The sequence below is a fragment of the Lichenostomus cassidix genome, chromosome 7 (genome assembly GCF_008360975.1).
Source record: "Lichenostomus cassidix isolate B80296 chromosome 7, HeHo_3.0, whole genome shotgun sequence".
Lineage (NCBI taxonomy): Eukaryota > Metazoa > Chordata > Aves > Passeriformes > Meliphagidae > Lichenostomus > Lichenostomus cassidix.
In genome coordinates, this window is record NC_139488.1 from 31664339 (window position 1) to 31678762 (window position 14424).

Below are 14424 nucleotides of genomic sequence, written 5' to 3' on the forward strand. Positions count from 1 at the left end.
CCATGGTTTTTGGGACTGTAGCACTTGACTGGATTTAAAATTGAGACCTAATTTTGCAGAAGGGTAAAAAACTGAATGTCCTTAGAACACTCTTTGTTCAGGTTTGTCATGTTGTGCCTATCCTCAGAAATGCCCAAATGGTACTTCAGAAATAGAGCTCCTTCTCACAAAACCTTTCACACGTCTGAATTTGCCATCTTGTGCCTGACCTGTTTTTATCCAGCTTGTTTAGACAGCACAGTGATGATAGAGGAAGGCATGTAACAGCTCCAGATCTCTACTTTGCATTTAGTATACGTGATCTGGTGAGGTACTTGGGAGAAAATAAAGTAGGCAAATACTCCTACTGAAAACCTGGATATTTATGATTACATGTTTTTGACCAATGCTATCTTACTTCCCTTCTTATTTTGCAGTTGGAAATGTGGCTGGATTTAAAAGTTGTGTTTGTAGGGTTTTATCAAAGGCAAGAACCTAATCATTATTTTCGTTATGCAATTATTTGGAATACTTGCTTTTAAACACTGTCTTGAAATCATGCCCATAATGACTATAAATAGGGCTTTCATTAACACAGTGTTTTCTCAAGGCAGTAGAAGTCTTTGAGAGCTGCAAATATAAAGAAATTGCCTAATTTGCACTCACCAAGGATTGCATATTCTAAATTAGCTAGAAATTCTTTTTCACAAATGAGGAACATAAAGATGCTCTGTAGGAGCAAAACTTAGTATATGCAGAGAAATTAGGAAAGAGATAAAATTCACGGGCCTGAAAAGAGAGCAAATGAACATTAACAGCTACAACGTGCATTGGCTACCTACTGTCCTGGAATTCCAGTGGAAGTGGTGCCATCCTCTGTCAGTGTGGTTTTGTTCAGTAAAGGAATCACTGGGCTGTGCCCAACCATCTTCAAGCTCTGAGAGTGCAGTTGCTGGTGGTACCAGAGGACTTCAGGGTTTGGATTTCCAGGCCAGACCTTGCACCTTGGGTCTATCCTCACCTGAGCTGTCCCTGCAGTCTGACTGTACCAGGCTTATTCCAGTGCTTCTCACCTGGTCTTTGTGTGATGCTCATTGCTCACAGTTACAGCTGGGTTTGGGGGGCTGGAGTTTCATGTTTTGACATCCTTAAAGTCTCACAGGAAAGCCAGGAATCCACACCTGTCACAGGGGTGTTGCACAAGGCAGTTGTTTCTGGATGAGAAGTTTGAATAGGATGGGTGGGGTGATACTTGTCTCGTCTGTGAGGGAAAACCTCCCTCCTACAGTGGCTCTCCAGCTCTCCCCAATGTTGTTAGTGTTGGTTTAGTCCCAGCAACAATTTCTTATCTTTTTTTTTTTTTTTTTCAAATCACTCTTAAAAATATGCATGACTTACCTAATTAGTGAGCAGTAACTCGATGTCCTGTATAACTAGGTTGAATTCCCCCTTGTGCTCTATCAAATGCTGGATCTGAAATAAATGTTTGCTCCATATATTCTTTGGACTTATATACTGGCTTCAAAGCTTCCAGAATTTTGCAAAAGATGAACAATTGCCCAAGTATAGCTTCTTTTGCCTCACAACAGTGAACTGAGTACTCCACTGACAGCCCTGATTTGACTTCAAATTTGCACTACTTGATTTGAAGACACCCAAACTAATTGAGTCTGGAGTAATTGATAGGAGCTTGGGAAATCATCCAGTTTTTGAAATTCAGTAGCTTGGTGTAACAGAAACTTTGTCAGGGATATGTAGTGCCAGCTTTCAGCATGTAAGAAATACTTTCAGCAGAGATGATGGATAGGAAAAAGTATTTTGCACATAACAGAAAAACTCGAAGTCTCTGTGTGGTTCCAGGTATGGAAACAGCTAAACTCAGAGTCTGAATGGTCCCAGGTATAGAAGCATTTGAACTGTCTTTGCTGCTCAAAATCTCAGCAAGCTTCCTTTAAAAAGCTGATGATGAGATCAGTTAGTTTTCAATGCAGCTATTTAAAATGCTGTTACATAGTGAAATGAGCTTAAACGAGCTTCCCTTCTGCTGCTCCTCAGCTAAGCTGGTGCAACATCCAAAATAGACACGTGGGACCTGAGGAAAATGAGAGAAAAAGTGCTTCTGTCTTTACATGGTAGAGCTCTTTGCTGTAGGTGAGGTGTTCTTTTCAGCAATGTTGTATGTCCTGCTAAGAAGTTCAGGCACTTGATAGACATCTCCTGTGAGCTAAGGCAGGGAGAGCTGCATTCATGGAGTTTTCCAGTGGAGTTCCAATTTAGTTCCCTTTTTAAAGGAGGAAATACTGTCCGTTAAACAACATTTGAAATTATATTAATGATGTTAATTTCTCCTTACAAATATTAAGCTTGTGCTCACTAAAACCAGTTCTGTTAAAAGCTTGTCTATTCATCAGTTTAAGTTCTCCAGGGAAACCAGCACTTAAATTATGTGGTGCCACTCTAAATGTTTCTATTCTTGTACTACTGAAACTGAGGGTTGAGTTAGTTTTAACTAAGCAGTTAACAAATCATTAAATGCTTTTGTTGATTCAAGTGTACCTTTCAGCTATGCATACTGAAGTAAAAATCTGTTTCTTCTTTTTTTAAAGAACAATAGTAAGAGAAGAATGGCTTTGGGAGGAAAAAGCAAATTTTTGCATAATAAGTTACTAAAATGGCTCTGGGAGGAGAACAAGCATATTAATTAATAATAAGTTACTAAATGAAAGAGGAAAAAAAAAGACCAATAGCCCATTTTAAAATATACTTTTATAGGTCTCAAAATGAAAGAAAAATACCCCATGTGTTTTAAGCTGCTTATGATAAGTCATCATCTGTTATCTGTTCCCTTGGTAGAGGCAACGCTTTTTATTTTTGATGTTTTTCCAGGTAGGCTTCAGGAATAGGAAAAAAATATATCAAAAAAATGTCATGTTGCCAAGCAGATTAGGAAACAAGAATTGAAAGTGTAGGAGCTGGCTGTGAGAGTAAACTGCTTGGATGCCACTGCACAAGGATAATACTTGGTTCCTGTTGAAGTGCTCTAATATCTATTGTTGATAAACGGAGAAGGGAAATCAAGGACAAGCCTGACGGCAGTGGGAGAGCGCCTAATCCGTCAGCCAAAAGAACCTGCTGTTCCTTTCACAGATCTGCCCGTGTCAGTGATAACTGTCAAAGCTTTCTCTTGTACAGACTTTTGCATTAACAAACTTGTTCCACTGAGTTGAATCTAACCCTTCTCTGTTGTGCCTGTCGCCAGCAGCCAGTGCAGTCCTTTGGACAGACAGCCAAAAGGTCCAAGGTACGGTAGCCCGGTGTGCTGGCATGCGAAGGGAGCCCTTCATGCTTGGTGCGGCTTCGTTACTTTGTGGAAAGTGCCTTTAGTTTTATTTTTTGGCATTGTAGCTTTGTTTTATTCTGTTGGGTTTTTTTGTCTTGCCTAGTTGTCTGCTTTTGTGATTTGCCTTTATATTTTTGGTGGCTTTTTATTGTTATGGAGAGAAACACCTTCCCAAATATTTTATTTACTTTTCGTTAGATGTGCTCTATTGTGCTGGTAGTGCCTTCAAAAGCTGCAATTGCTTGGGTATTTTTATCCTAAAGGGAATTATTTATTCTATTGAAAGCATTAAAAATGCAGTTTTCAGCCATTTGTTTTACATATAATGAATGAAAAAATAACGGCTTATGGTATATTTATATAATCTTTTATAAGCCATAGTTTTTAATTTTACATACTTTCCTTCAGTCAAACACAAAGTTAAAGTTAGTTCGGAGCCTTGCTGTATGTGAAGAATATCCACCACCTCCCACAGCTGAAATATCACAGGACTTCCAGGTAAAAATCACCTTACTGAAGTTTCTGGAACAATTTCAAGTAACTCATTGTTAAAAAAAAAAGTCTTTTGGGTACTTTTTAAATATGTGGATACCACGTGGCTTCAATTTTTATTTTAATACGGATCTTATAGATGATATCAGACGCAGAATTTGCTGCTTTGTTTCTCTGAACTATACTAATTGCTCTCTGTGAACAGAAAGAGGGGGTTTGTCAGTAATTGTAACTTTTTAGTCCTTCCGTGCACTTGAGGGACTCTTAAACTGCTTAAGTGCTGTCTGCAATCAGTAAGACAGAAACATTGTGATTAGCATGGACCTGAATTTATCAGCTCTTGTGTTTTGGAAATGGTAACAGTTGTAATTTCTGGTGTTTTAACTGAACTCCTGTGTATTAGTCTCAATTGCTGGTAGCTCTGTAATACCTTCTGAGGTGTGTCTGAATTAATCTATTAAAATGATATAACACACTTAAAGAAATTCCTACATGTTGAACAAAATATGTAAAATTACTTCAGAGAATTTAAACAAAATCCAAGCTTCCTGACTTTACCTCTATACCAGTCTGTATTTTCAGAGCAAAACCCTAGTATTGCCTTTAGTTCTGTGTGAATGAGGGCCATCAAATTGCTGTTGTTTTTTCATGCCTGTCAAAACAGAAATGGGCCTTTGCTGTTATTGAAAAGCTGCTAAACTGTGCTTTTGTGAAAAGTCTCACTTTGGTTAAGAAGGAAGGAGTAGGAAGCAGGGCAAGTAGAAGTGAGGGGGTTTTGCTGGTGAGGTGCTAACTCAGTTCTGGGAAAGGATGGCCTCACATATGTGTTTGTGAAGCTAATTTTTTTTTTAATTGAAACACAGAGTATCTAGGTTTTGGCGGGGGGGGTTGTTCCTTTGGAAAAATAAGAAAACAGTATTTTTGAGTCTTTCACTAGTATAGCAGAATTTGAAGTGTTGACTAGATGAATTCAGAAACTGGTCCTACTACTTTGATGAAAATCTAAGTCATAGATTGGTATAGGTTGCAGAGTAAGAGATTAAAAGCCAACAGGAAAGCTATTGCTGTTTACAGTGATTTACAGTCCTTTTGTAATGTTTCCCATAAGATAACAAAATAGACTGAGAGATCCTGGTCAGGCTGAGTCGTTCAGTCTGAAGCAGTGGGGTTTAACTTTCTCAATCACTGTAGCAAATGCACAAGAAGACTGATTTGGTGGATTGTTCATCCATGGTACACTGCCAGCCTAAGAGGCAGTAGGAATTCCCAACCTCCAGCACTACACACGGCCATGTGTTGAATGATTTAAAGTCAGAGATTTATAAGAAGTGTTCTCCTTAGGTGGCATTTGTGGCCAAGTCCTCTGGGAATGTGTCCCTGTCTGTGCTGCCAGGGGGCTCTTGAAAGGAATCCTTGCCGTAGTAGAAGGGATGTCAAGGCTGCTTCTGCAGAATTAATTGAATTGTGTGATAATGTAAGTTTGTACAAAAGGAATACCATAAAGCAGATTGCCTTAAGAACAAAATTAGAGCTAGCTGTGAGTTTTCTTTGGAAGCAGTAATGTAGAAGAAATGGCTTATGAATCCCAATAGCTGTGCAGAGAAATGATTGCGAGAACAAATTTAGCTCTTCCCTGCAGGGTGGAGAAATGCATGTTGGAGAGTTACAAGTGGGAATCTGTTACCAGTTCTGATGCTGGAGTGCATATCCTATGGAGCACAGGTCTCCCATGATCCTCTGTAACAACTCACACAGGCAATTTTTTCACCCATTTTCCTCCTTTCCCAAAAAATCGTTGGGAAAGCATCTTCATAAGTGCCAGTCAGCTGCTGGCTGCCTCCAGTGCCACACTCTGAAGCAGTAATTGTGCTTGGGATGTGTGGGAGGTCCAGTGGCTCAGAGAAGGAACAGCATGCCTTGCAGCTCTCTGGCAGCAGGAGAGTCATCTCTGATACTTCCCCTTCCTGGAAGAGTCACTACTCTGTTTTATCAGTGATTGCAACTGAAAATGGGCTTCCAGTTTTGTGTTAATACTTAAAAATGGATTTTAAGACACAGGAAGAATTAAATTCGGGATAATGTTGCTGGTGATATTTGAAGAATTGCAATTTTCAATAATTAGAAAGTGTTAGCCTTGATAGGATGAAAAATATATAGACTCATCTAGGGACTGGTGTGAGTTTGGGGATAACGCTGTGGTTGTGTCTGTGACAGTTCATCAGTCACCCCAGCAGCTCCAGCAGGGTGAAATTGCTGGCACAGGTTGGTGTAGGAGGCACTTAGCAGGGCACTGCTGGCACCCCTGGCTGTTTCTCCTCGGGAGGCTGTGATGGAAGAGGGTGACAGACCAAAGAAATTGTCTCAAGCAGATCACTTTATTTTCTGATCTATGTTTCTATTTTCAATTGCAACATGAAACAAGATACTGCTTCTTCCTGAGAAACCTAGATAAGAGCCTTGCATATTTTTAATCCTTGCTAAAAAGCACTGGCAGCCCTTTACTAAGAGGTGCTGTGAAAGTACCAGCTTATAAATTTATTGTGAGGGGAAGAACATAACGGTGGTATGTTTGCTCTTTTATCTTTGTAACACCAACTCTGTTCTCTTGCCATCATTTGTGTAAACATCAGGTTGTTCTGACTCTGTGCTCCAATACAAAGTACAAGCACTAGCAAAGGGCAATACAGTTCAGCCCTTTGTAAGGAAGAGCTGTTTTCAGATGAATGACAGTCGTTATTATGGGTAACAAGTAAATAAACCTTCAAAAGATTGAACTTCTTAAGCAAAGTAAAATAACCCAATGGAGGGGGAGTGGGGGGAGAAGGCAAGGGGCTGTAATGTTAGTTTCTATTGACTTATGTTGGTTTTTCTGGTAGAAGTCCAGACTCAGGATGTAGGGCTTTGAGAAATATTCTTACCTTTTTCCCAGAAATATTTTTGGGAAAAATATTTTATGGGGTAAAATATTTTGAGAAATATTCTTACCTTTTTCCTTTTTACCTTTTCTTGTTTAATTTAAATGTGGTGACAGTTTCTCTTCTACATTGAGGGCTTGGGGTGGGTGATTTGAGTTTAGGGTGAGGAGTCCAAATGCCAGCAGAGACCTGCTGCAAACAGGATTAAGAGAATTTTATAGGGGAAGAGAAGTTAAAAGATTTTTTCGGCAGCTTTCCAGTCAAGTAGGTCATATTTAATTAGATGCTACAGTTTTTATAGCATGAAATCACAAGAAAGTGCCCTTTGGTACCCAGTTCTGGTGTATCACACTTCGAAGTAGAGCTGGTGGTAGTAGCAGAACTGCCTGTTCAGATGGTGATTCCTTTTTTTAGCTCTCGTTGGGGAAGGAAGTATGAAAATGATTACTTGCTGAGATCCTTTGACTAAACTAGTGCTGTATGCATTACTTGGAATGAGTTCAGAAGTTGCAGTCACTTTTCTAGTGAAGAAACATCAGACTATGAAAATTTCCTTAATTTACTGATGGTTATGTAGAGTGCTGCTGTAACATGGAGGATAGCATATTGGTGAATCCAAGTCAGGAATAATTTCTTAATAAGACACAAACATTTTCCTTCTCAAATAAGGCTTACACAGCTACTTAGTGAATGCTAAGAGTAGTGCATTTTGTAGTGACAAATAAATTGCTCATTTGATTATACTCAGGTTTATGAGGTAAGGACTGCAAAGATTTGTTCTAGACTCCTTAAGGTTTGTAGCCAAGTGAATTCTCAAGACTAGGGAAAAATCAGATGAGTGAGTTCTTTGCTGGTGACTGGGGATGGTATTTGTCAGATGTGGTTATAGACACTGTCCAAAGTTGAGGAGTCTTCATTCACATTGAGATGCAGTTTAGTTGGTGTTCATTAATTAGGAAGTTAATTTGGAACATTTACTGTGGGGAAAAGGCATAATGAAGGGGAGAGCTGGTCACTATCAGTGACCATTTTTTCCCTCATTTGAAAAAGTTATTGCCCCAGAGCTGTAGGTGGGAACTCCTGCTGGACCACAGCCTGGGTAGGGCAGGGCTGGGGCAGGAGTGGCTGCAGGCTGGGCACGTGAGCAGGATCCATTCTGGTGAATCCTGGCTATATTTAACTCTGGCCCCATTCCATGGCTGAGATCAAGCCTGTGCAATGACACAGGAGCAGGAGCTTAGAGCAAGGCCCTGCATTTGAGGGAATGGCTTTGAGGGAACAGTGAGGACTTGCGTGGGAAAGGATTACAGTGCAGGGCAGAAGAGGGACAGGCAAGAGTGCATGAGGGGCAGTTCTCCAGATTGGGAAGGATTAGATGTTCTCAGGAATGTGGAGGTGACAGCATGGACTCAGCTGGCATCTGGGGGAGCAGAAGTGACACTTGAGGGAGTTAAAAGGTGACAGGGGAGTCTGGCTCTGACAGGATTTGGCCACTGCTCCGCTGGGAGTCATTCAGACACGGTCATTGCAGTGCTCCCAAACTCCTCGGGTTTGGCTGTCTCAAATGTTAGTCCTTCACTGACAGCCTTGTGAAAGAGTAAAAAGGCATGAAAAACAAACTGCAGTCTTGCACTGGTTATGTTATTTAGGGGACTATAACATCACTAATTTCAGAGGGAAACTTTTTGCTGTATTTGAGAAACAGGTTTTATAATAGTTTAGCTACTGGTATAAAACCATGGAATTTGAGATGATAGTGCACAAAGCTACTCTATCAAAGTACACAAGAAGTTATGAAACTAACCTTGATGACAAGTTTGCAAATTATGCCTTGATATATTGTACTGTAAATATTTCCCTTTTTTTGTGGATCTGGAAATGCTGGTCTGTCTTAGATTGAAATTTTTGGTTTGTTTTGTTTTTTCTTGGTATGAACCAAATCAAAACTTGAAACAAGCATTTATAGTGAAGAATGAATAGCAAAAAAGCATTGTGGATGAGACGTGAGTTAAAAATATAGAAGCAGGATAAAATTTATACATCTTAAAACTGGAATATTTTCTTACATGTATGGAGTAAGACACTATGAATTCATTTTGCAATAGCATTTAGGGCCTGGAAGTGTGTGTAAATTCTAAAATGTGTGTGGTCCTTCCTATGCCTTCTCTGTACTTTCTCATTTACTGATTAATAATTTCGTTGTGTGGTCACATGGAGTACATGTGAAATCAGAAAGAATACGTAGACAATTTTTTTTCTGTTGTTGCTTCATTATTTTGCAGGTAATGTAGTAAAGAACAGTTCTCCTGCGGGTATTGTTTGAAATAATTTGTTTGATGACTGATTTTTACTTTTTGACAGGAGAAAATTCAGATCCAGTTGTCACAGTCTTTTGAAAAAGAAGAAAAACCTGCAAAAGATGAATCAGAAAAGGAAAAATCCAGTGATAAACTGTCCAGAAAAATGTTATCAAGAGGTTTGCTATCTGTCCTTGTGCTTTTAAGTGTACTGTGTAGATAAAGAACATATGAAAATACTGTGCTACTTCCAGGTCTTCCTTACATAAACATTGCTTTATTTTATTAATTTTTTTTTTTTGCAAATGAAGCATAGATCAGACACCTTTGAGCTGGAGAAGGAATTGCTCCCAGAGGAAAGAGGGCTTTTGAGAATGCATCAAACACTCCAGCAAATGCTTTTCCTTTCTCTCCTGCCTTACTGTGCAGAGCAGCACAGAAACAGCTGTGTTGTCTCAGTTGTGTCCAAGTGTTCTTTAAGATGACTTTACAAGTCAGTGGAAGCTCCTGTGTTATTCCTAGCCTTTGTTGTTACAGATTTGTGAAACCAAAGTGAGAATGGCACAGCTCCCTTTGTACTTTTTCTGATCCTCATTCCACAGGAGTTAGTGTTCTCCTTTATAAAAAAAAAATTCTAGATATTATTAAAAGTAAAAAAACCCAAAGTTCTGGAGTAAGGGTAGAACTGCTTAAATAAAAAGGACAAGTATTATGTTTTCACTTAAATATTCCTGCATTCTGGATTGAAGTTACAGTCTGTTTGCTGAAAACCTTTGGGTTTTAATCTGAAAGAGAGCTGTGACATTAATGAGGTAAGCCAGTTCTTGTTCATGCTGTCTAATGCCTCCTATAGGTAGAACACTTTATGCATCTAAATTGGCAAATCATTTTACAGCTCTTGCTTTAAAGAACCAGAATGGTTACCTAAATATCATAGATCAGACAGTGTATAGGAAATACCTTTAAAACTGGAATTCTTCTTGAGACAAGTGGCACTTGTCCATCCATGTCCCACAATTCCATAAGGCATTCCTCATGTGGAATTCCAGTGCAGCTTGTCCCAGCTGGCAGCCAGGTATCTGTGAAATCAAAAGCACTGGGATGGAGAACTTAACCTGCATTTATAAATCTCAGTCTTTGAAATGATTCCTTAAACAACACCACCACCCTCAAATTCCCAATAGGTAATGATGAGTAGCTGAGAGCAAAGTGACAAAATGTGGTAGAGGTGGCTGTTCTGAATTCAACCACCCTATCCTCTGAAGGTTAATTACTTCCCAATATAGGATGTGCCAAAATAGAAAATTATGGAATTTTAGCATCAGTTCTAGTAATTATAACTAAATCATTTTAGTTAGCTCACTTTCAAATTAGGAAAATTGAAGTAAATCATTGAAGTTTCCACCAAATATAGCCTCTTTTTTTTTTTTTTTCTTTTTGCCTTCTCCACCTCAGAATCAAAAGTAATTCCAAACCATAAATGCTCAGACTTGCTTGGTTTCACTTACACTCTCTGGGCAGCTGGAAGATCTGGGACCTGGGCATCAGTTTGAGTTGTGCCTAAATAAGTCGAGACTAGGTTAACACATAAGTATTTCTTGGAAGATATCTGGTTCCAGAAATACTGTTAAATACTGAAAACAGGATTCAATATTTAACTGAATACTTTCTTTCACTGAAACTTGAAAAGAGGGGGGAGGTTGAAACTTCTTTTTGAAAGCATCTAAACATGATGATGTGAAAACAAAGCCCAACAGAACAAGGATTTTTAGTAAAAGCACTACCTTGTGAATGATAAACTTTACATTCTGAATTTCAAAAATTTTTGGGCAACATCCAGTAGTACAGTAGATGGGCTGCTGCTGGTCCACAGATGTGTACACAACACTGCAATGTAGGATGGTGAGAAAATGTGGATGGCTGATGGAAATCAGGTCTCAAGGTGATTAACTGCTTCACAACATACAGCCAGTTGTTAGGAGACTGGTGGTGTTACTGAAACTTTTGCTTCTGTGTTACTCTTGAGTTGGGGGATAGTGGGTGGTGGTAGGTTTTCTGTTTTGTTTTTGATTTGTGGGCTTTTCCCCTGGAAACTGGAAGCATTTAATTTTCGCAATAATGTATTAAATGGTTATATAGTATTGATCCATGTATAGTATGTTCAGCAATAATTGGAAAAAAACTTCTTCAGAGTGTAATTTTGCTCTCTTCCCCCTCACCCTTAGATTCCAGCCAGGAGTATACAGATTCCACTGGTATAGATCTTCATGAATTTTTAGTAAATACATTAAAAAACAATCCCAGGTAAGAATCCATAATGTCAACTTTCTTGATGTTTTTCTTTCTTCTTGTTGCCTGAGGTGTCACACTATCTGTATTTTTGTTTGTGGTTTTATTTTTCCCCCCTTAAATGTCTAACAGTCCATGTCAGTTATTCAGGGAGAGATTCTGTTGCACAGACTATCCCAAACACCAGTGTAATTGGTTTGCTTTTTGAGCAGAGGTTCAGGACACTGAAATGCTTTAAATGCTTTTAATGTTTAATATGCAAATAATGTGCTCAGTCTATGTGCAGTTCTCTCCCTGAAGGGACTTCAATACATTGTCACTAGACCTTGTACTGTCTTAGCACCTGCTTGTTAGAGACCAAACTGCCTTCTCTGACTCTAATCTGTCTTCCACTGAATTTAGAGATAAAGGCATTTTTAAGCTGTGCCATATAACGGTAGATTTTTCACTCTGCACATCAGAAACCAAATCTGACCTAATCCAAATCCATCATTTGTTAGCAACAGAGCTGACTTGGTTCTGTTGTTTAGAGGTTTGCAGTGTGTCCCTGTCTGCCTTGTTTGTTCTTTTTCCCCTCACTGGGGTTTGTGCTGGGTTTGTGGCTGTAGTACAAGGCAAGAAATTAACTTGGTGCTCTGCCACAAAAGCTGTTTCACTGCTATTTGTTACTCATTCATATTACAGTTATGACTTCCAATGTGCTAATTTGTTTGGATTCCATTTTATTGGCAAAAAATGTGAAATGAGCCATAATATGGCCAAAGCCATACTCCTGTAGAGTACAATTAGAACGCATGGACCTTTGTGAGACTCGTAGGTGGTTCCTATTTGAAGTCATGAAGCATCCCAATGGAAATAAGGAATTGTGGGTGAAGATCTCCATGGGTTTCCATGCACAATGACTGGGAAGCTGAGTTACTTGCTGTGCACAGATTCTGAACTGTGCATCAGTGAATTTCATTGCATCTTAACAATTTATTAGAGCCTGCCTAAGCAGTTTCAAGAACAGTGTTCCTTTCTACCACCCTAAGTTTTAGCTTCTTTGTATTTCTAGTATGTCAGCACGTTGCCACACATGCCAGCTTTAAGCCCCGGTGGTTGGTGATGTGTCCCCCTGTACCAGTGCCCTGTCACTTTCTCAGTGATTCCCTGATGTGCTTCACAATCCAAGGGCCAGCTGAGGCCTCTGCACATCTCCCTACCCACACCAACCAACAACCTCAGCACTGCTTTTCCTCCTGGAGCCTGACTTCTCCATGACTGCACTTCCTGCTGAGCCTCCTGGGCAGACACCTCTTGGAGGATCTTTGTGCTCTGATATCTGAGAGCAGAACAGCATGTTTCACTAGGCAGGTTTAATACAATATAGCAAAAAAAGAATACTTTGTCCTAAAAATACTGCATTTGACACCTGGTGGTCCTATTTCCATCATCCCTTGATCACTGCTCTGATCTGTGTATTCTTAAGATGAATACAACTGCAGTTATTGGAGTGTCTCATATGTGAGTTGCTGTGTTTTTATTTTCAGGGACAGAATGATGCTGCTGAAATTAGAACAGGAAATTTTAGATTTCATTGGTAATAATGAGTAAGTACTGTACTCTCATAGGACAGAAGAATTCAAGAGTATTCCTGTTTATTTAATAAAGCTACTATTCCTTTCTTCCAGAGTACCAAGAAAAAAGTTTCCCCCAATGACATCTTACCATAGAATGCTGTTGCACAGGGTAGCTGCTTACTTTGGATTAGAGCACAACGTGGACCAGAGTGGGAAGTCAGTCATAGTAAATAAAACTAGCAATACAAGAATGTAAGTGTAAAAGCCTTGAAAAACCCTTTTGATGCTTAGCTCTAATGCCTGGGATGTGTGAGGCAGTGAAGCTGTAGCAGGTGAGGTCTGTTTCCTCACAGGGAACAGGCATCAAGGAGAGGTAGTTGTGACCTCTTTACTGTTCATGATCCTGCTGTGTAATAATGTGATCTGTTTAATGTTTGAATTCTTTTGGGGGAAAAAGGATTCTAAGTTAAGAATTTTTGTTGCTTTTCTGGCAGAGATGCATTGCTAACTTTGTGTTTCTGTGAAATACGAATTTCTAGCAACTGTTTATTTGTTTAAAGATTTACAGCGGTAAAGTGTACAAAGTACATTCTTTGTTTCTTTTGGAGAGCAGAGCCAGCCTTTATCTTAGAATGGGGTTATTTCTGGGTTGGTGAAGGGAGGGTACTTGCACACTTTGGCTTTTGTATTGTAAAATTCTGGGAAAAGTCAGCTGTTGAAGTTCTTGTGTTGGAATAATGTTGCTTACAGATCTCTCATGGCCTTACAAATAAGCATAGCAGGGAAGACATATCAGTGGAAATGTCAACCAGGTTAACAAGCCATGGCATGCTGCTTTTCTGTGAGGGCTGGGGAGATTTTGGAGAAACCCCTAGGAAAATCCATATTGCAGAAAAGGTAGCTCTGGCGCCACAGCAAGTCTGAAACCTGCGTGGAATTGAGGTTTTCATTCAAATGACCCAGCTGTTCTCTCCATCCTCTGCACTTGCTCTATCTCCTCATTCTCTCTCAAAAATACACAGGTCTAATGTGTTGACATATTTATGCCACCTAGTTTCTAGTTTTAACTTAAAGCAGTTGCCTGACACCAATTTTTGTTGGTTTTGAACATGAAAACAGGAGTTTTACAGCACCTGCATCCTAATCTCTCTAGATACACTCTTTAGAGCTTTGGGAGAAAAATATCTAATTATCCACCCTATTTTAGAGTCAGTAGAACTGAAATTATATGCCGCACTGAAATTTCACTTAAGTAAACAGTTTCTCCTCAAAGGTTTTTAGAAAAATATATAGAGCCTAAATATATGTTGAATACTTACTTATATATGTGTTTTTGCTTTGGCTGTACAATCTATATCTAAATTGACCTAGAAAGCCAAACATTTCAAATCTGTTGCCTTTGTACCTACCAGCATCTCTAGACTGAAGCTTCAGTCTAGCACTTCAATTGTGTAATAAGAACTATTAAAAGATTATTTCATTTTTATGCTTTAAAAAAAAAATTTTAGACCATATTTAAATAGCTTGTGGCCTCTGGAAGCCCCTATAGGTAT

At 39.2% G+C, this 14424-nt stretch overlaps 1 protein-coding gene and 1 long non-coding RNA gene across 17 annotated transcripts in view; one reads left to right on the forward strand and one right to left on the reverse strand.

Annotated features, from left to right (window-relative positions):
• The window catches only part of R3HDM1 (R3H domain containing 1), a 49482-nt gene that overhangs the window by 4612 nt on the left and 30446 nt on the right, over nt 1-14424 (forward strand). For 10 of the 16 annotated variants that reach the window (XM_085067100.1, XM_085067104.1, XM_085067109.1 and 7 more), the window contains exons 3-8: nt 3239-3280; nt 3728-3817; nt 9088-9202; nt 11249-11327; nt 12842-12901; nt 12983-13123. In XM_085067100.1, the coding sequence (XP_084923226.1) occupies nt 3239-3280; nt 3728-3817; nt 9088-9202; nt 11249-11327; nt 12842-12901; nt 12983-13123 (527 nt within the window). The remainder of the gene's footprint in view (nt 1-3238; nt 3281-3727; nt 3818-9087; nt 9203-11248; nt 11328-12841; nt 12902-12982; nt 13124-14424) is intronic. The other 6 variants (XM_085067107.1, XM_085067114.1, XM_085067117.1 and 3 more) reach the window with 3 other exon arrangements.
• The window catches only part of LOC146434909 (uncharacterized), a 46215-nt gene continuing 37783 nt past the window's right edge, over nt 5993-14424 (reverse strand). The window contains exons 6-7 of the long non-coding RNA XR_014853534.1: nt 9984-10102; nt 5993-6918 (exon numbers count right to left, since the gene is read on the reverse strand). This is a non-coding gene — a long non-coding RNA (uncharacterized LOC146434909). The remainder of the gene's footprint in view (nt 6919-9983; nt 10103-14424) is intronic.